This window comes from Heptranchias perlo, chromosome 9 (assembly GCF_035084215.1).
Source record: "Heptranchias perlo isolate sHepPer1 chromosome 9, sHepPer1.hap1, whole genome shotgun sequence".
Classification (NCBI taxonomy): Eukaryota; Metazoa; Chordata; class Chondrichthyes; order Hexanchiformes; family Hexanchidae; genus Heptranchias; species Heptranchias perlo.
The window spans coordinates 55,318,422-55,340,768 of NC_090333.1; the positions used below are offsets into that span (position 1 = coordinate 55,318,422).

General features: G+C 40.6%; 1 protein-coding gene across 3 annotated transcripts in view; it reads left to right on the top strand.

The window, feature by feature from the left end:
* Nucleotides 1-22,347, top strand: part of tprb (translocated promoter region b, nuclear basket protein) — an 88,733-nt gene that overhangs the window by 35,268 nt on the left and 31,118 nt on the right. For all 3 annotated transcript variants that reach the window (XM_067990481.1, XM_067990484.1, XM_067990482.1), the window contains exons 26-33: nt 1,592-1,776; nt 3,034-3,181; nt 3,610-3,747; nt 5,349-5,480; nt 6,118-6,248; nt 9,995-10,205; nt 11,739-11,885; nt 14,150-14,348. In XM_067990481.1, coding sequence (XP_067846582.1) covers nt 1,592-1,776; nt 3,034-3,181; nt 3,610-3,747; nt 5,349-5,480; nt 6,118-6,248; nt 9,995-10,205; nt 11,739-11,885; nt 14,150-14,348 — 1,291 coding nt within the window. The remainder of the gene's footprint in view (nt 1-1,591; nt 1,777-3,033; nt 3,182-3,609; nt 3,748-5,348; nt 5,481-6,117; nt 6,249-9,994; nt 10,206-11,738; nt 11,886-14,149; nt 14,349-22,347) is intronic.

Genomic DNA, 22,347 nt, shown 5'->3' on the forward strand with positions numbered 1-22,347 from the left:
GACAATATCTCAGTTGTGCTGAAGACCTGTGCTCCGGAACTAGCCGTGCCCTTAGTTAAGCTGTTCCAATACAGCTCCATCACTGGCTTCTACCCGACAATGTGGAAAATTGCACATGTCCTGTTCAAAAAAGCAGGACAAATCCAATCCGGCCAATTACAGCCCCTTCGGCCTACTGCCAATCAGCAAACTGATGGAAAGAGTCGTCAACAGTGCTATCAGGTGGCACTTACCAATAACCTGCTCACCAGTGCTCCGTTTGAGTTCTGCCAGAACCACTTGGCTCGAGACCTTGGTACAAACATGGACACGAGCTAAATTCCAGAGGTGAGGTGAAGGTAACTGCCCTTGATATCAAAGCAGCATTTGACCGAGTGTGGTAACAAGGGGCCCTAGTAAAATTGGTCAATGGGGATCAGGGGGAAAACGTTCCAGTGAGTGGAGTTGTACCTGGCACGAAGAAAGGTGGTTGTGGTCGGTGGAGGCTAATCACCTTAGTTCTCGGACATTGCTGCAGTAGATTCTCACGGCGGCATCCTAACCCCTACTATTTTCATCAATGACCTTCCCTCCATCATAAGCTCAGTTTGTTCCACTGGCAATCCCTCATGATGAAGCAGTCTGCCCACCTGATGTGGCAAGTAACGTTCCCACCACGTGTCAGGCAATGACCATTTCCACCGAGAGAGAACATAACCACCACCCTTGACGTTCAGTGGCATTACCATCAACATCCTGGGGGTCACCATTGACCAGAAACTGAACTGAACCAGCCACATTAATGCGTGGCGAAAGCAAGTTAGAGGCTGGGTATTCTGCAGCGACTGGCTCACTTCCTGACTCCCCAAAGCCCTCTATCGTGGCTGCACTTATGTGCTATCTACAGGATCTACAGCAACTTGACGAGGCTTCTTCACATGCCCAAACCTGCGATCTTTACCACCTAGAAGGACAAGGGCAGCAGGTGCATGGGAACACAATCACCTCCAAGTCACACACCATCCCGACTTGGACATATATTGCCATTCATTCATTGTCACTGGTTCAAAATCCTAGCACTCCCTACCTAACATCCATTCACCACATGGATTGCAGTGGTTCAAGAAGGCCCACCACCACCTTCTGAAGGCTAACTAGGGATGGGCAATAAATGACAGCCTTGCCAACGACACCCACATCCTGAGAGTGAATTTTCTTTGCGAAAGTATTAATTGTACAAAAGGTCACTTATCAGTCCTGGCCTATTGCTTCAGGCAAAATGTCCCTTTAGTGCCCATTCCTGAATTGGATCAAAAACAGATAATTTATTTGCCCTTTTGTTGAGAATGAGACTCCTTTTGTAAATTATTGAAATTGACCATTGAGTGTTGGGAAGAAATCCCAGCATTGATACAATAAGATATCGTGTTCTCTACATTTAGTGAAAATGGAACTATTACATTTTAGTAGTAGAAGCAATAAAGTAGGGAGTGAGTTTTGAAGAATTTATAAACTACACATTACTTTTTTAAAAAAAACTACGTTGAGTGAAACTGGAGAATGTAAGTCTGTTAAAAGGTGTCTTAATGTTTTATTAAAATATTTTGAATAGGATGAAGTTTCTAAACTGACCACACGTTGTGAGGATCTGCAGAAACAGAACAAACTGTTACTTGAGCAGGTGGAGAGCCTTAGTAATAAGATGGTGACCACGGTGCAAGAAGCAAGCCAAAGCTCCTTGAATATCTCTTTCAATGAAGAAGGAAAGTCCCAGGAACAACTACTTGAAATTCTGAGGTAACTTTATAAAGTAGTAGTGTTGGCATATTCATTGAAATGGTACATTTCAAGAATGTGTAGGAACTTGTTACACTGCTTGCATTTCATTTTAATTTAGGATGTTAATCGTCTTCGCCCCGTGTTGCTCAAAATGAGTCATATCTTCGGAGGAAGTTTCCTTAGCAGCAGAAGAGATGGGAGGGAAATGTGAATTGTCGTCACTGTTTCAGTGACACGATTGCAACTTTTTGCATTGTGATTTTTATCTCACAACTTTCCTTGATGTTTTATGCCATTAAAAGTGACAGTTGTCATGAGATTAGGTGGATGAAATAGTGCCAGTTTGGCACTCAAAATCTGCCTGTTTTACAATCATTGGACTGCAGATCTGTTTTATTTAATATGCAGTTGTCTCATTCTGTTTTATGTGCTCGAAAGACAGCTACTTCTGCAAGTCCCCCAAGGTTCTGTCATCCTCTTCGATCTGCATGCTGCTCCTTGGCGATATTATTTGCAGACATGGCATCAGGTTCCATGTGTATGCTAATGATGCCCAGCTGTACCTCTCTCCCACCTCTCTTGAACCCTACAAGGCCTTTTTGTTGTCAGACTGCTTGTCTGATATCCAGGCTTGGATGAGCCACAATTTCCTCCAGTTAAACATTGGGAAGCATGAATTCATCGTCTTTAGCTCCTGCCACAAACTACGCACCCTCGCCACCGATTCCATCCCCTCCCTGGCTATTTGCTCCGCTGAACCAGACTATGCGCGTTCTCGGTGTCCTTTTCTACCCTGAGGTCAGCTTCTGACCCCATATATCTGTCGTAATGGCCACCTACTTCCACCTCCGTAACATATCCGCCCCTACCACAGCCCGTCTGCTGTTGAAGTCCTCCAGATTTAACTTTTCCCACATTCTCCTGGTCGGCCTCCCACCATCCACTTTCCATTAACTTGAGCTCTCGCCCACCCATCCTCTCCCTCGCCTGCCAGATAGCTGATTTTATGGTCTGGTTATGCTATTTGAGAATTCTGCTACAGATTGCCTTTAACATGACTGAACATTTACTTTGAACCACCAACTTTTGTGAAATGTCCACCAGGTTTTCAGTTGGTATAGCTGTTTGAAGTAGCTGGGGTTTGCCAGCAGTTGCATACAGTCATCATGCATCTACCCAAAAATCTACAATGAAGAATAAGTTACTAAAGAAAAGTCTACACTTGTAAAGAATTTAAAATGTTTAATATATTTTCTCCAATTGTGCACGTTATAGATTTGTGCGACGAGAAAGAGAAATTGCAGAAACAAGATTTGAAGTAGCCCAAGTTGAGTCACTGCGATATCGCCAGCGAGTAGAGAATTTAGAGAGAGAACTGAAGGAAGTGCAGGATAGTCTCAACTCCGAAAGGGAAAAAGTACAGGTAGGTATACTAACTTTAATTGCAATACTGGGTCTACCTCTTAGTAAAATGTTGCTCTGAGGGATGGGGATATAGAATTTAGGCATAAAAAATGGGTGGAATTACTTTGGACCTTGATTGTAAACCATGAAGATTGAAATTGTTGCTGAGCATCTCACATTTCAGATGTCGTGCTGATAAATTTGGCTAATTATCCAAAAAGTTGACTTAATTGAAATATACTTTGTAGATTCATTCAAATTTACTTATACTTGTGTTATACTTCAGCAGAAAAAATTAGAAGCAGTAATATGACTTTGATCAGTTCTATACTTACTGACCTTGCAATCATCTAGTTGCTTTTAAATGGTTTGTCTCTTTGAACAAGAGTAACATTTGTTGAATATTTTTTGATCAGATATTCAGTTGTTGGCTTGAATTCCTTACAGGTAACGGCCAAAACACTGGCACAACACGATGAGCTGATGAAGAAGACTGAGACTATGAATGTTCTAATTGAGACCAATAAGATGTTGCGAGATGAGAAAGAAAGGTTGGAGCAAGAACTCCAACAATCACGGGCCAAGGTCTGCACCCTTTCCAGTCTAAAGGATCAACCACATTTTGTAGTGTAACAATATGGGAATTGATAGGATAACTGGTAAATGTATGGGGGTAATTTCGAAATCAATGGAAAGTAAAACCAGGCCGGGTGTGAAAAGAGCGGTCAATCCCATCCTGCCGTGTGGGTTAGGTTTGACCCCTTCCCCCGCCCCCCCCCCCCAAGCCAACTTTTAGTTTGTACAGACTATTGATGTTTGTGCTGTGCAGCAATTTTATCAACCAGGCAAAAGATTGAGTTTGAGTAAATGCTTTCACCTTCATTGAACCAAACATTCTCCAGCACACATTGTAACAGAACAATTTTTATGCAACAGAATGTTTGCTTGCACACTGGTTGACATTGCTGTCTACCTGTAGTGTTTTTCTAACCAAAAGGCAACTATGTGTTTATGAATATGAACAGCATTCTAGGTGTGAATACACTGCCCGTATTCTATTGATTTGTTGAACATGTAGCATTTCGGATCTAGATTGCGTTTTTCCCTCAATTTGTTTTGTACAACTTAGCATATGCTCAGCTCTTGCTGAGTATTTCAGCTTCAACCACAAGGCCTATTCATATTATTTGTTCAGAGCTTTGAAGCACAATATAGCAATATCGTTATGAGCACAACAAAGTGTTTGTAAGGCAGGCATGAAAATTTTGTTACGTCAAACATCTTGAGTTGTTGTAAAATTACTTTTAAATGGATTATGGTACAAATTGCATTTGTAGAAAGCCTTATCAAGTTCTTAGGACGTCCCAAAGTGCTTCACATTCAAACAGGCCATCCATCTTGCACACAACATAACCAGCAAATAACATGGATGGTCACTTAATCTGTCTTTTGTTGGTGTTGAGAGGAATGTTGGCCAGGACAGAGGAAAAACTTCCTGCTGCTCTTTTTAAATATTGCCCTAACATCTTTTACATCCATGTGAACAGCCAGATCGGGCCTCATTTAATGTCTGATAATGCAGCGCCTTTTCAGTACTGCACTGAAGCATCAGATTAGATTATGTGCTCGTCCAAGAGTAGAGTTTGAATCCACAACTTTCTAAATCAGAGCCAAGAATGCAATCAATTGAGTACATTTAGATTTATTAGCAGTACAAAATTTCATTCAAGTATAATTTTTTTGGAGTCCAGTTTTAATGCTCTGTGTAAAATTGGAGACTCAATCTGAAACTTCCACAAGTATTGTATGCTATATTTATTTGCACAATACTGGATAGTGAGAAAGTGTAGTATGGTATTTTATAGGACTGGGCAGATGAACCACAGTGGTGTTTTCTAGTCCTGTACACTTCTGTGTTCCTATCTATAATCATTTCACGATTTGTTTGTTTAAGAAAACCAATTTGTTTTGAGGGGGAGCACTAACTGAAGTTTTTGATTAATGTGACATTTCATTTCACGGCTGTGCTGAAAGTGTGCTAGATCTCTCTTATCTTGTATGTGTTTCTTGTAAAGCTTGAATAGAGAAATGGTAGTTGCTTTTAAGCATGTAATCTGGTAACTTGAATATCCTATTTTTTTTTTGTTAGCTGAAATTTGTTCACTATGTTGATGTTTAATTCTTAGATTCGTAAGCTGGAGTCTGATATCCTGCCTCTTCAGGAGTCCAATACTGAGCTCAGTGAGAAAAGTGGCATGTTGCAAGCAGAGAAGAAACTGCTGGATGAGGATCTTAAGCGCTGGAAGGCCCGTGCTCAGGTAGGAAATGGGCAGATTTCCTTAAATTTGACTTTGTATGCTCATTACACTACCAACTCCTGGATTATTTCTGTTTCTCAACCATTTGTATAGCCTCTGTGACTGAGGTGGCCAATTTAGTAGCAATTGGTGCTAAATTTGACGTCATTTTCTGGAACAAAACTTAGTGAAAGGAGTTTGGTCTCAGTTTAGTTCCAGAAAATGATGTCAAGTTTAGCACCAATTGATACTAAATTGGCCACCTCAGTCAGAAAGACCACCGGGCCAATATCTATTGCACTGAAGTAAAAGAATTAGTCCTGTCAATCTGTGCTGCCCAGTCACCGTAATGATTTTCTTTCTAAGTGCTCATAAACTTCATTTCCCCTCAATATTCTTGGGCATTAACAATGCTAGGTGTATAACTGCCTTGCTTCTCTATTTCAGATTTTTTCTTTCTGTAAATATATGGTGCAATTCATAATTACATTATTTACTCCAAGGTGTACACAGTAACAAACTGTTGATGCTTTTGAAATAATTAAAGCTCTTGCTGTAAACTGTTCCCAAGATGTGGTGGTCGTGTAAAAACGATTGTAACTCAAACACTACTGATTGTATTACTGAAAGCAATATTCCAGTTGTGTTTGTATTTTAGCAATTAATCAGTCAGCAGAAGGAGACTGATCCTGATGAGTATAAGAAGCTACTGTCCGAGAAAGATACAAATACCAAACGCATTCAACAACTGACTGAAGAAACCGGGAAGCTGAAGACTGAAGTTGCTAGGTAAACATAAGTGCAGTGTACATGTGGTGTTGAAGCAAAATTGATTGCAATACTTTATACCCCCCTTCAAGTGAGGGCTTTTGATGTCTTATTGGCTGCTCCAATTATGTACACAAAGGAAGGGAATGAACATGTGGAGGTTAAGGAGAAGTCTTAGTAATGCACCCAAAAAGCAAAATACCACATGCTGGAAAATCTGTAAACAGAAAAATCTAGAAAAACTCTGGAAGGCCATCCAGCTAAAGTTCTCTGGATGACTAAAGATATAGAGATTAAAATGAAACAGAAAAAGGAGGCTTATGACGAGTGTAAGGTTCATAATACAGCAGAGAACCAGGCTGAATACAGAAAGCACTGAGCAGATCTAAAGGGAATAAGAAGGGCAAAGAGAGAGCATGAGAATAGATTAGCAGGGAACCCAAAACTTTTTTTAAACATATAAATAGTCAAAGGAAGGATGGGATCGATTAGGGACAAAAAAGGGGGATGATCTTGTGGAGGCAGAGGGCCTGGCTGGGGCACTAAATGAATACTTCATATCCGTCCTCACTGGAGAAGCGGATTGTGCTGTTGGAGTAAAGGAGGAGGTAGTAGCAATATTGGATAAGATAAAAATAGGTGAAGAGGAGTTACTTAAAAGATTGGCAGTAATCAAAGTAGAAAAGTCACCTGGTCCAGATGGGATGCATCCTGGGTTGCTGAGGGAAGTAAAGGTGGAAATTGCAGAGGCTCTGGCCCCAATCTTCCTTAGATATGATGTGGAGATGCCGGTGATGGACTGGGGTTGACAATTGTAAACAATTTTACAACACCAAGTTATAGTCCAGCAATTTTATTTTAAATTCACAAGCTTTCGGAGGCTACCTCCTTCCTCAGGTGAACGATGTGGAAATGAAATCCTCGAAATGAAGTCGCATTTATAATTCATAGAACAATTCATAGCATTGTTCTATGAATTATAAATGCGACTTCATTTCGAGGATTTCATTTCCACATCGTTCACCTGAGGAAGGAGGTAGCCTCCGAAAGCTTGTGAATTTAAAATAAAATTGCTGGACTATAACTTGGTGTTGTAAAATTGTTTACAATTTCCTTAGATATGGGGAAAGTGCTGGAGGATTGCAAATGTTATACCCCTGTTCAAAAAGGGGGGGGGGGGGGGAGGGATAAATCCTGCAATCACACGCTAATCAGCTTAACGTCAGTGGTGGGGAAATTTTTAGAGACCATAATCCAAGACACAATTAATCTTCTCTTGGAAAACTATGGGCTAATAAATGAAAGTCAGCACGAATTTGTTAAAGGAAAATAGTGTTTGATCAACTTTGAGTTATTTGATGAAGTAACGGAGAGGGTTGATGAGGGTAGTGCGTTTGATGTGTATGTGGACTTCAAAAGGCTTTTGATAAAGTACCACATAATAGATTTGTTAGCAAAATTAAAGCCCATGGGATTAAAGGGACAGTGGTTGCATGGATACAAAATTGGCTAGGGGACAGAAAGCAGAGAGTCATGATGAACGGTTGTTTTTTAGACTGGAGGCAAGTACACAATGGTATGCCCAACGGTCAGTGTGAGGAACACTACTTTTTGTGATATTTGGACTTGGGCATAATTTCGAAGTTTGCAGATGACATGAAACTCGGAAATGTAGTAAACAATGTGGAGGATAGTGACAGATTTCAGGAGGATGTAGACAGGCTAGTGAAATGGGCAGACAAGTGGCAGATGAAATTTAACGCAGAGAAGTGTGAAGTGATGCATTTTGGTAGGAAGACGGAGGAGAGGAAACATAAACTAAATGGCACAATTTTAAAGGGGGTGCAGGAACAGAGAAACCTAGGGGTGCACATCCACAAATCTTTGAAGGTGCCAGGACAAGTTGAGAGTGCAGTTTACAAAAGGATATGGGATCCTGGGCTTTAATAATGGAGGCAGAGTACAAAAGCAAGTAAGTTACGCTAAACCTTTATAAAACACTGGTTGGCCTCAGCTGGAGTATTGTGTTCAATTCTGGGTGCCACACTTTAGGAAGGATGTCAAGGCCTTCAGAGAAGGTGCAGAAGAGATTTACTGGAATGGTGCCAGGGATGAGGGACTTCAGTTATGTGGAGAGACTGGAGAAGCTGGGGTTGTTCTCCATAGAACAGAGAAGGTTAAGGGGAGATTTCGTAGAGGGGTTCAAAATCATGACTGGTTTTGACAGAGTAAATAAAGAGAAGCTATTTCCAGTGGTAGAAAGGTTGATAACCAGAGGACACAGATTTAACGTGATCAGCAAAAGAGCCAGAGGACATGAGGAAACATTTCTTACGCAGCGAATTGTAATCTGGAATGGCACTACCTGAAAGAGTGGTGGAAGCAGATTCAGTTGTAATTTTCAAAAGGGAATTGGATAAATACTCGAAGGGAAAAAAATTATAGGGTTATGGGGAAAGAGCAGGGGAATGGGACTATTGCTCTTTCAAAGAGCCAGCACAGGCATGATGGGCCAAATGGCCGCCTCCTGTGCTGCACCTACTATGATACTCATCAGGTCAGGCAGCATCTGTGAAGAAACAGAAGTCAGTCAGTCGACGTTTCCTGCTTTGAATATTTCCATTTTTTTTTTGTTTGCTTCTCGTAATGCAGCTAGATTGCCAATTTCACCTGTAGTACAAATGTCTTTTTTTATTTTGTTTTCATTGTAATCTTGTTGCTTTAAGAGATTTGAATTGCTGTAATAAGAGGACAATTGAACGAAATAGATCAAAAATACCAGTGCCCAAAATTTTTCAGATTTCAGTTGTGACTAAACTTGTATTTATATTTGTTTTGGTGTGAATAAACGAGTGGAGTTCTTGGATTTGGGATTAGAAATGATCTCTGCAGTAAGCAGAGTTTTCAGTTCTCTCACATTCCAGTTGGACATTCAATGCTGGCCAATCTTTTGCTAGAATAGTAAAGATTGGTACAGAGTTTGAAGTTAACAACATATGTTCACATACCACAATGTGGTGTTCACATTGAACATAAAGATGTTTTGTGCCACTGCTGAAACTATTCTGCAGCATTGCTGCACATGTCTCAGTGTTGCTTTGTTCCCCTCTGCTGACTTCTTGGGCACAATTTCTCTGGCTCTTCTCTTTCCCCCAAATTAGCTTGTTTTTTGTTATCGTCTCTTCCTCTCCCTCCCCTCCCCCCCACACCCCATTCTAACTTGCATTTTGCTAAATTCTCTGATGTGATGTGAGACATTATTGTGACTGAACTCTTCCCCCCCCCCCCCCCCCCAAACAAACAAACAAACAAACAAACTTCAGACCACAGTACCAACAGCCCCATAACCATTCTACCTCATTTTAAAAGCAAAGAAAGTAACACTTGTATTTAATGTATTTTTCCCACTGAAAGCTTGTCTAGATGAGAAATACATCTTGGGTTGGCGTTGTTACGAAAAATAAACTTATTTGTGCTGCTTGTGAATTGTGTGGTTCACGGTTTGCTGGAATCCACACTCCCTGATATACTTGTTCATATATTTACAAAGGATGCTAAAGATGTCTGGGTAGATCATTACTGCATGAACTTTTTTTCTCATGTATACTTGAATCTCTCCTCAAATGTAAGAGCCTAGCATATAGGTTTTTCCATTCAAAATTTTCAGCTGTTTGTCAGTGTTGTACTGCAGCTGCATCTGGACAAGATAATTTTAATGCAGTGTTGTAAAATTTTAAAATAGCTCATTAATGCTGTTTTGTTTACAGATTGAATGCATCATCCTCTGTATCGCAGCGTGATGTGCAGACTTTGAAGTCTGAACTCACTAGAGTGACTGTTGATCGGGATAAGCTGAAACAAGAGATGTTGGCAAGGGTGGCAGATATCCAAGAAAAGAACAAAACTATCACCCAGGTTAAAAAGATTGGTCGTAGATACAAGACTCAGTATGAGGAGCTGAAAGCACAATATGATAAGGTAATGTGTGCATAGCTACTTAAATAGAGCAAGTGTTTTTCGGGGGGGTGGGGGGTGGCGGGGTCATAAATACTTAGAATTTGTAGAACTCTTTTTGGTTTGTTTTGCGTATTATTAAAGATAAGTATGTTTGTTCTTTTTAAATCAGATGTTTTGATTACACTGGTCACATTACTTTCCGAGCACACTGTCACATTAGTCGTATACCCAAAGTTAGGATGAGCTGTGATTAACCCACTGTATTTTGTTGAATATTTTTATAAGCTTTTTTGCAGTAAGGGAAGTTAAATTCTTTGACCTATAAACTATTAGTTTTGCCCACAAAGATCATAGAAGGAAAATAAAATGTGGCCTGTTTTTCAAAATAAATTGCCTGTTGCATAATAGAATGGGATGTGAATAATACACAAGCTGTCACTTGAAATTTAGTAACTGTGCTTTCTAAATATACTTTTTATTCATTTCAAAATAAGTTTTTAATTTGGGAAAAACTTTCCTACTGTAATCTTGGTTCTTGTACTTTATACAGGGTATGAACAACAAAATTCAGACTTCAAAACATCAGGCTTCTTTTATCCCAATTCACTATGTAGCTTTTAGTGCCTATTCATGTAAGCTTCCTGCAGTCCTGACCATTCCGTTTAAGTAAAAGTACTAATGGGGGAAAGCTGCAGTGATTAGCTATTGATAATTTGTGGAGATATTAAAGAATTATGAACATGCTTGAAAATAATTGAGAGATAAGCTATCATATGTATGATACCACCAAGCTCCACAACCCTGCCACAACCTCCATTGCATTGTCCAGCATTAATTCTTGGATGATTCAGAACTTCCTTCAACTCAATCAGCAAGACCAAAGCCATCCTGTTCCACCAAAATCTGCATACCTAGCTAGATTCCATTATCCTTAACTGCTCACTTGGGCTGAATCCAATATTGTGCAATCCTGCTGTCCAGTTTGATTCAGAGGTGAGGTTCAAACCCCATATCATATCCATCACCAAGATGACCTGTTTCCTACTCTACCGCATCATCCACCTCCACCTTTAATTAACCCCCACTATCCCTGAAACTTTCATCACCTCCAGCGTTATTCTTGGACGTCTTCCAAGCAGCACACTACATGAACCTCAACTTTCCCAAAACTCATGCCACACACATCCAAGTCTGTGCAAAGTCAGTTCCTCTAATACTTCTGTCTTGACTGGCCTCCATTGGCTCCCTGTCCCCTAATGTACTGAATTCTCCCTAATCTTGCCTCCCTACCTCTGCAAACTCCTCTAGCCTTGCATGCCAGATCATGTACTGTTTTGATGCTGGGTTATTTTACACCTCTTCCTCTAACCCTGCCTCCAACCCCAATTTTGATCACCTCCCCCTAACTTTGCTGCTGCTGCTTAGCATCAGTTTTCACCGTTGTGAAGCATTTTACGGCAATTTATTACATTAAAAGTATAAATGCAAGTTGCTGTTTTTAAGTGGACCAAGCCCAGTCTTTGTTTTACATAAAGCTTTTTTCTTCTCTCCCAGGTGGTTGCTGAGACATCCTCTCAACGTACAGCAGAGCAGCAAGCAGAGCAGTCCTCTGCTCAAGCCACTCGGGAATTGCAAGAAACCCTGGCCCAGTCTGAATCCAGAGCTAAGGCACTAGAGTCTCAGGCTGAAGCCCTGCAGAAGGTGAGGTCACAACAAAGGATAATGATTCTGGTCGTCATCCCATCAAATACTATATAATATAAAAAAAAATTTGGAGCACCTTTTTACCTTGATGGCATGCAGTTGACTACCTGCATGTGGGGTTTTGACATAGCTGAAGCTAAATAAACCAACATCGAGGACTCAAGGTATTTGATGAACTGCCTGCTCTTCTGGCCCATTTAAACATGTTGAGCTGGTTCAGTGCATCATTGTGCTCACACATGATGTAGAATAGCACAACATTACAAGCATACTCAATCATAGAACCAGCTCAATGTCAGTTCCTAGGATTGTCATCCAATTTTTTTTTAAAGTCACAAGGGCAATTGAAGGATGAAGAACAATCTCTTATATCTAGTCTTTGAACTTCTCTGGACTGTTTGGAGGTATCTGTAAAACTGGGTGTTTTCTGAATGGGCCCCAAGGGATGTACCACAGAATGTGGGTAAATGCCAATATAAATATGGGGAGAGAAGCATAGAAGTTGTTTCGATGTTACTCTTTAGTGCCTTTAGGTCCAGGAAAAATACCGGCTCCCAGAGACGCGCATCTGATCCTAAAACAAACTTGTAGTAAATCCACTCCAGTATCAGGAGTCACTTCATTGTTCTCTTAATGCTGTGCGACTAAAAGAAACAATTATAAATACAAAATTTGAATGTTCTGCTTACCATTCCTTCCCCTCTCTTTCTCTCTACTTAGCTCTTCCCTGTAATTTTAAACTTTGCTTCAATTCCAACTGGTATATAACCTCTTGTAAATTTCATGTAACTTTTTTTTGAACACTTAACATTTCTGCCTGTGCCTCCTGAGTCCCCCTAGAAGTGGGACCCACATTCTGAAAATTGGTCTGATTTTTTTAGGCAATCCAAGGCCAGAAGTGTCACACATTATATAATTGTGACAGGACAGATGAAATGTGAAATGTTAGGGCATCTGCATCAGGCAGTAGGTGCTTGCATATGGCTCAAAACGAACTTGACACTGGCATGCCAAGAATAAATTACAAGCAGTATCTTTCTTTATCATGACAACCATATAGTTGCATTGTTATCTGAAATGATTTAATTGCACATAAAATATTTGGGAAGACCTAAAGGGAGCAACTTTAAAACAAAACTCTTGCTACCAATTATCTTTATTGCTTCGACAATCATGTTTAGTGTGCAGTATGTGCTTATAAAATTGGTCTTTTTAACATTAATGCTGTTTGACCAGGAACCTCAAATTGCTACTTAAAAAAAGTTTGCACATTTGAACTCCAAAGCTGAACAGGATAAACTACAGGAGGATTTGAATATACGTGGGTACTGGACAGACAGGTGGCAGAAATCCAAAGTGCTTCACATGCAGACAAAAAAAACAGGAAGGGACTATTGATTGAATGGAAAGAAAATAACGTGTCTGGAAAATGAGATCTAGGGATCTTGGTTGACAATAAATTGAAGCTATCGCAACACTCGGTGGTACTAAGTAAAGCAAATCAGATGTTGCGATGTATTAATATTGAGCCAAAATAGTTTATAAATCATTGGTTTATTGACTGCGCTTAGAAGACTGTGTACAATTCTGGTCCCTGCAGTACAAAAAGGAGATTGCAGTTATTGAAAGGATACAGAAGAGAGCGATTATGTAAATTGAGAATTTTCTCACTGGAAAAGAGATAGTTGAGAGATGATATGATTGCTGTTTTTAGGATTCTAAATGGACTAGATAATGTCGACCATGACGAGCTGTTTCACCTTGTCCAGAGCAGTAGAACCAGAGGACACCACCTGTGCTTAAAGGGGGGTAAATTCAAAGCTAATCTGCAGAAACATTTAGTTGTGTTATTTCAGTAAGCGAGTGGTAAACCTGGGGAGATGGTGGATGCAGTTAGTATTGATTTATTCAAATGTAAATTAGATAGATTTCTTTCAGGAACTAATATTTTGGGATGCAGTGCATGAGTAATTTGAGACATGACTTATTAAGAGCAGCATACTTGGGAGGAACAAGGTGACATGGGACTGATTGTTCCCAAAGTTTTCCTCGCCTCACGCCTGGGTCTGTTGTAGACGAATTGATACAGCTTGATTACCATTAGTCAACAACTCCATTATCGCATCGTTTTTTAATTCAGCAATTTCTATGTTAATATGTTGTTAACCAATACAGTGCAGAATTTCTGGGGGTGGTCTTATACAGCCGGCCTCTAAATAAATAAAACTTATGCATTCAGTCATTGTTTTTCCTTTTTATAGTGTGTTAGTGAGAAGGAATCTGAAGTGAAAAAATTGCAAGATGAGGTATCCCAGTTGCAAGGTGAACTTGCCCGCTTGCGCCATGAACTGCAAGAAAAAGCAAACCTTGAAGAACAGCTTCGACAGCAGATTCTGGAGAAGGAAGAGAAGACCAAGAAAGCAATATTGGTAGCCAAACAGAAGATAACACAGCTAGCTGGTCAGCCATTTGTATTTTCACAAATCATTTACATAATGAGTGAGAAAATATTTGCAGAGAAGAACAGATGTTTAGAATTTAAGCTTGTACCTATGATTGTTCATTGTCCAGTTCTGCACATCTCACCAGTCCAGAAAATCTCCACACTCTGCTATGGTTGGGAAGTGTGGAATTGTTGTTCGTGTTGGTGGTTTTTAATTGAATGTAGGAACCAACTTTGTGGTTACTAAATTTAGCTTTGTGAAATCCAAAACTAAATAATGAATTTAGCATTTCTTTTTATATATAAGAAAAGTATTGATCACTGTTTTAACAGTTCTTCATTTCCAGGGTGAGTTTTTCTCCCTCTCCCTCAGTTTGTATCCTTGTCATGTTGCGTGTACTTTTGAGCTTGTCTGCTGTACCTGTAATTCAGGCAGTCTATCCCAATGAGCTGAATGATCAGTTCAGTCACTGTATATCGCACTTTGTCTCATAGAATCATTAGAATGGTTACAGCACGGAAGGAGGCCATTTGGCCTGTCGAGCCCGTGCCGGCGCTCGGCAAGAGCAATCCAGCTAGTCCCACTCCACCACCTTTTTTCCCCGTAGCCCTGCAAATTTTTTCCCTTCAAGTACTTGCCCAATTACCTTTTGAAAGCCATGATTGAATCTGCCTCCACCACCCCCTCAGGCAGTGCATTCCAGATCATAACCGTGCTGTATTTTTAAAAAAAAGTTTTTCCTCATATCGCCTTTGTTTCTTTTGCCAATCACCTTAAATCTATGTCCTCTGGTTCTTGACCCTTCCACCAATGGGAACAGCTTCTCTCTATCTACTCTGTCTAGACCCTTCATGAATTTGAACACTTCTATCAAATCTCCCCTCAAACGTATCTGCTCTCAGGAGACCAACCCCAGCTTCTCCAATCTATCCACATAAATCAAGTCCTTCATCCCTGGTACCATTCTAGTAAATCTTTTCCACACTCTCGCTAAGGCCTTCACATCCTTCCTAAAGTGCAGTGCCCAGAACGGGACACAATACTCCAATTGTGGCTGAACCAATGTTTTATCAAGGTTCATCATAACCTCCTTGCTTTTGTACTCTGTGCCTCTATTTATAAAGCCCAGGATCCTGTATGCTTTTTTTCAAACCACTTTCTCAACCTGCCCTGCCACCTTCAATGATTTGTGCACACATACCCCCAGATCTCTCTGTTCCTGAACCCCTTTTAGAATTGTGCCCTCTAGTTTTATTGCCTCTCTTCGTTCTTTCTACCAAAAAGTATTACCTCGCATTTTTCTGCCTTAAATTTCATCTACCATGTGTCTGCTCATTCCACCAGCCTGTCTATGTCCTCTTGAAGTCTATCACTATCCTTCTCGCTGTTTACTACATTTCCAAGTTTTGTTTCATCTGCAAATTTTGAACTATAGACCCAAGTCCAAATCATTAATATATATCAAGAAAAGCAGTGGTCCTAGTACCAACCCCTGGGCAACACCACTGTATACCTCCCTCCAGTCTGAAAAACAACCGTTCACCACTACTATGTTTCCTGTCACTTAGCCAACTTCACATCCATACTGCCACTGCCCTTTTCTCCATGGGCTTCAACTTTGCTGACAAGCCTATTATGTGGCACTTTTATCAAATGCCTTTTGAAAGTCCATATACACTATATCAACTGCATTGCCCTCATCAACCCTCTCTGTTACCTCATCAAAAAACTCAATCAAGTTAGTTAAACATGATTTGCCTTTAACAAATCTGTGCTGGCTTTCCCTAATGAATCTACACTTGTCCAAATAGCTGCTAATTCTGTCCCGGATTATCATTTCTAAAAGTTTCCCCACCACCGAGGTTAAACTGACTGGCCTATAGTTGCTGCATTTATCCTTGCACCCTTTTTGAACAACGATGTAACATCTGCAATTCTCCAGTCCTCTTGCACCACCCCCATATCTAAGGATGGTTGGAAGATTATGGCCAGTCGCCATTTCCATCCCCTCCCTTCCCTCAGCAACCTATCCGGACCAGGTGATTTATCTACTTTAAGTACAGCTAGCCTTTCTAGTACCTCCTTTTTTCAATTTTTAGTCCATCCAGTGTCTCAGCTACCTCTTCTGTTACTGTGACTTTGACAGCATCTTCCTTGGTAAAGACAGATGTATAGTACTCATTTAGTGCCTCAGCCTTGCCCTCTGCCTCCATGCGTGTAGACCATGTTGGTCCCGAATTGGTCCCACTCCTTCTCTTACTACCCATTTACTGTTTATATGCCCATAGAAGACTTTTTGACTCCCTTTTATGTTCGCCGCCAGTCTATTCTCATACACTCTCTGCCCCTCTTATTTCCTTTTTCACTTCCGCTCTGAACTTTCTACGTTCAGCCTGATTCTCACTTGTATTATCAACCTGACATCTATCATACGCCCCTTTTTTTCTGCTTCATCTTACACTCTATCTCTTACGTCATCCAGGAGCTTTGGCCTACCTTTACCCCTCGTGGGAATGTACCTAGACTGTACCTGAACTATCTTGTCTTTAAATTACAGTTTTGCCTACCAATCTTTGATTCCAATTTACCTGAGCCAGATCCTTCTCATCCCACTGAAATTGGCCCCCCTCCAATTGAGAATTTTTAACTCAAGTGCTCCTTGTCCTTTTCATCAGTCATTCTTTGTGCTGCATAGGCTCCAGGAGCAGATTTAGACAGGTGCAGAGAGTAGCCTAGTGCTAGGAATGGAAAATTGTTTTTAAATGAAATTTAAAGGAAACTGGCAGCATCTTTTGGCCTCTTAAAAGGCTGAAGGAGGAAAGGACTGAGTTGTGACGAGCAAAAATTAAGGGGGAAAAAAATGTGCAGGCATGAGTCTGAAGGAAAGTAATGGAGCAGCTCAGGTTTTTGTTAGGTAAGGATGTCAAGGGATAAGAACATAAGAAATAGGTAGGCCATACAGCCCCTTGGGCCTGCTTTGCCATTCAACAAGATCATGACTGATCTTTTACCTCAACTTCACTTTCCCGCCCTATCCCCAAATCCCTTGATTCCCTTAGAGTCCAAAAATCCACCGATTTCAGTCTTGACTATACTCAACGACTTAGCATCCACCGCCCTCTGTGGTAGAGAATTCTAAAGATTCACAACCCTCTGAGTGAAGAAATTGTTACTCATCTCGTCCTAAATGGCCGCTGTCTTATCTTGAGACTACGACGCCTAGTTCTAGACTCTCCAGACAGGAAAAAGAGCCTCACAGCATCTACCCTGTCAAACCCTGTAAGAATTTTATACGTTTCAATGAGATCACCTCTGATTCTTCTAAACTCGAGAGTATAGGCCCATTCTACTCAATCTCTCCTCAAAACACAACCTTCCCAGGAATCAATCTAGTGAACCTTTGTTGTGCCCCATCTCAGGCAAGTAAATCCCTCCATAGGTAAGGAGACCAAAACTGTCCACAGTACTCCAAGTGTGGTCTAACCAGAGCCCTCTATAATTGCAGCAAGACCTTCTTCCTTTTATACTCCAAACCCCTTGCAATAAAGGCTAACATACCATTTGCTTTCTTAACCACTTGCTATACCTGCATGTCACCCAAATCCCTCTGACTACCAACATTTTAAAAAATATTCTGCTTTTCTATCCTTCCTACTAAAGTAGATAATTTCACATTACACTCCATCTGCCGCCACCTTGCCCCTTCACTTAACCTGTCCATATCCCTTTGCAGACTCTGTGTCCTCACAGCTTACTTTCCCACCTAGCTTTGTATCGTCAGCAAACTTGGATACATTACACTCGGTCCTCTCATCTAAGTCATTGATACAAATTGTAAGAAGCTGAGGCCCAATCACTGATCCTTGCGGCGCCCCACTAGTTCCAACCTGAAAATGACCCATTTATTCCTACTCCCTGTTTTCTGTCCGTTAACCAGTCCTTAGTCCATGCTAATATATTACCCCAATTCCATGAGCCCTAATCTTGTGTAACAACCTCTTGTGTGGCACCTTATTGAATGCCTTTTGAAAATCCAAATATACCACATCCACTGGTTTCCCCCTTATCTACCCTGCTAATTACACCCTCAAAAAAAAAACTCTAATCGATTTGTCAAACACGATTTCACTTTCATAAAACCATGTTGACCTGCTTAATCATATGATTTTCTAAATGCCCTGTTACTACGTCCTTAATAATAGATTCTAGCGTTTTCCCTACTACTGGTGTCAGGCCATCTGGCCTGTAGTCCCCCATTTCCGGTTTCCTTCCTTTCTTGAATACTGGGGTTACATTTGCTCCGTTCCAATCCATGAGGACCATCCTAGAATCTAGGGAATTCTGGAAGATCAAAACCAATGCATCCACTATCTCTGCAGTCACCTTTTTTAAAACCCTAGGATGTAGGCCATCAGGTCATGGGGATTTGTTGGCTTTTAGTCCCATTAATTTCTCCAGTACTTTTTCTTTACTAACCTTAATTACTTTAAGTTCCTCACCCTCATTAGATCCTTGGTTCGCCACTTTCCAGTATGTTTTTTGCCTTCTACAATGAAGTCGGATACAAAGTATTTGTTTAACGTCTCTGCCATTTCCTTATTCCAAATTATAATTTCTCCTGTCTCTGCCTCGAAGGGACCCATGTTTACTTTCGCTAATTTCCTTTTTATATACTTGTAGAAGCTCTTACAACCTGTTTTTTTTTTTCTTGCTAATTTACTCTCGTTCAATTTTCTCCCTCTACCAATTTCTTGGTCATGCTTTGCTGATTTCTAAAACTCTCCCAATTCTCAGGCTTACTACTTTTTGGGCTACATTGTAAGTCTTTTATTCTAATACTATCCTTAACTTCTCTCGTTAGCCAGGGTTGGATCACTTCTCCTGTGGAGTTTTTATTCCTCAAGGGAATGTATATTTGAGAATTATGAATTATTTCTTTAAATGTTCGCCATTGCTTATCTACTGTCATATCTTTTAATCTAATTTCCCAATCTACTGTAACCAACTCACCCCTCATACTTACGTAATTGACTTTGTTTAAAATGCAGACCCTGGGTTTGAACTTAACTACATCACACTCAAACTCCATGAAATTCATCATCATATGTTCACTCTGCCCTGAGGATGCTTAACTATAAGATTACTAATTAACCCTGTCTCATTACACAATACTAGATCTAAAATAGCTTGTTCCCCAGTTGGTTCCTCGACATATTGTTCTAGAAAACTGTCTTTAATGCATTCCATGAATTCGTCCACCAAACTACTTTTGCCTAGTCTATATGAAGATTAAAGTCCCCCATGATCACTGCATTATCCCTGTTACATGCTCCTCTAATTTCCTGATTTATACTCTGTCCAATATTATAACTACTGTTAGGGGGCCTATAAGCTACACTCATCAGTGTTTTCTGTCCCTTGTTGTTTCTTAGCTCCACCCGTACTAATTCTACATCCTGATTTTCTGAGCAAAGATTCTTTCTCATCACTGCCTTTATCTCATCCTTTATTATCAAGGTTGCCCCCCCTCCTTTTCCATAGATATGGAGAAAATGCAGGTAAATGGAGTTGAGGTACAGATCTGGCTCAAGGGACTGAATGGCCTACTTCTGTTCCTGTGGTGGAGGTCGAGCTGCAGTCCACTCACTCGATCAACATTCACAATGCAGTTCTTGATAAAGTTAAAGGAATGGAATTCTCCTCAATTTTTAGGAACTTTGAATTCTTTCAGAATTTTTCGCTCCTTGCGATGCATGAACTACTCCAACCAAGAGGCAAAGAACTTGCTCCAAGGCCTCTGCTAATGTAGCGACTGATGGAGCCACTTTTTCTTTTCATTCTTTGGGGGAGCTAACCAGCCTATGTGTAGTGTGTCTCCACTAACGTTACACTTATTTCCCAAGTTCCCAATTCTAGCTGTAACATAGAAACATAGAAAATAGGAGCAGGAGTAGGCCATTCAGCCCATCGAGCCTGCTCCACCATTCAATATGATCATAGCTGATCCTTTCTCTCAATACCATATTCCTGCTCTCTCCCCATACCCCTTGATGCCTTTTGTATCTAGAAATCTATCTAGCTCCTTCTTACATATATTCAGTGACTTGGCCTCCACAGCCTTCTGTGGCAGAGAATTCCACAGGTTCACCACCCTGAGTAAAGAAATTTATCCTCATCTCAGTCCTAAATGTCCTACCCTGTATCCTGAGACTGTGACCCCTCGTTCTGGACCCCCCCCAGCCAGGGGAAACATCTTCCCCGTATCCAGTCTGTCCAGCCCTGTCAGAATTTTATGTTTGTGAGATCCCCTCTCATTCTTCTAAACTCGAGTGAATACAGGCCGAGTCGACCCAATCTCTCCTCATATGACAATCCTGCCATCCCAGGGATCAGTCTGGTGAACCCTCGCTGCACTCCCTCTATGGCAAGTATATCCTTTCAAAGGTAAGGAGACCAAAACTGCACACAATACTCCAGGTGTTGTCTCACCAAGGTATAACTGTATAACTGCAGTAAGACATCCTTGCTCCTGTACTCAAATCCTCTTGCAGTGAAGGCCAACATACCATTTGTCTTCCTAACTGCTTGCTGCACCTGCATGTTTGCTTTGTGACTAGTGTAGAAGGACACCCAGGTCTTTTTGTACATCAACATTTCCCAATCTATCACCATTTAAATAATACTCTGCCTTTCTGTATTTCCTTCCGAAGTGGATAACTTCACATTTATCCACATTATACTGCACCTGCCGTGTATTTGCCCACTCACTCAATTTGTCTAAATCGCCTTGAAGCCTCTTTGCATCCTCCTCACAACTCTCAATCCCACCTAGTTTTGTGTCATCAACAAACTTGGAAATATTACATTTGGTTTCCTCATCCAAATCATTGATATATATTGTGAATAGCTGGGGCCCAAGCACTGATCCCTGCGGTACCCCACTAGTCACTGCCTGCCACCCCAAAAAAGACCCATTTATTCCTACTGGTTCCTGTTTGTTAACCAATTTTCAATCCATGCCACCATGTTACCACCAATCCCATGTTCTTTAATTTTGCACACTAAACTTTTATGTGGGCCTTTATCAAAGGCCTTCTGAAAATCCAAATAAACCATATCCACTGGTTCTCCCTTATCTATTCTACCAGTTACATCCTCAAAAAACTCCACTAGCTTTGTCAAACATGATTTCCCTTTCATAAATCCATGTTGACGTTGTCTAATCCCGTTGATATTTTCTAAGTGTTCTGTTATCACATTCTTTATAATAGACTCTAGCATTTCCCTAACACTGATGTTAGGCTAACCGGTCTGTAGTTCGCTGTTTTCTTTCTCCCTCCTTTTTTTAAATAGTGGGGTTACATTTGCCACCCTCCAATCTGCAGGAACTGTTCCATAATCTATAGAATTTTGGAAGATGACAACTAATGCATCCACTATTTCCATGGCTACCTCTTTTAGTACTCTGGGATGCAGATTATCACTTATTTGTGTCCTCTTCCGTGAATATAGAACCAAAGTATTTGTTTAATTGCTCTGCCATTCCCTGTTCCCCATTATAAATTCTCCCTTTTCTGACTGTAAGAGACCTACATTTGTCTTCATTAATCTTTTTCTTTTTAACGTATTTGTAGAAGCTTTTACAGTCCACTTCCATGTTCCTTGCAAGTTTACTCGTACTCTATTTTTCCTCTCTTAATCAATCTCTCGGTCCTTTTTTGCTGAATTCTAAACTGCTCCCAATGCTCAGGCTTGCTACTTTTTCTGGCAACTTTATATGACTCCTCTTTGGATCTAATACTATCCTTAATTTCTTTTGTTAGCCATGGTTGGGCCGCATTTCCTTTTGTCTTTTGCGCCAGAAAGGAATGTATAATTGTTGCAATTCATGCAGTTGTTCCTTAAATGTTAGCCATTGCCTATCCACCGTCATGCCTTTTAATGAAGCTTCCCAATCTATCATAGCTAACTCCTCATACCTTCATAGTTTCCTTTTAGATTTACGACCCTAGTTT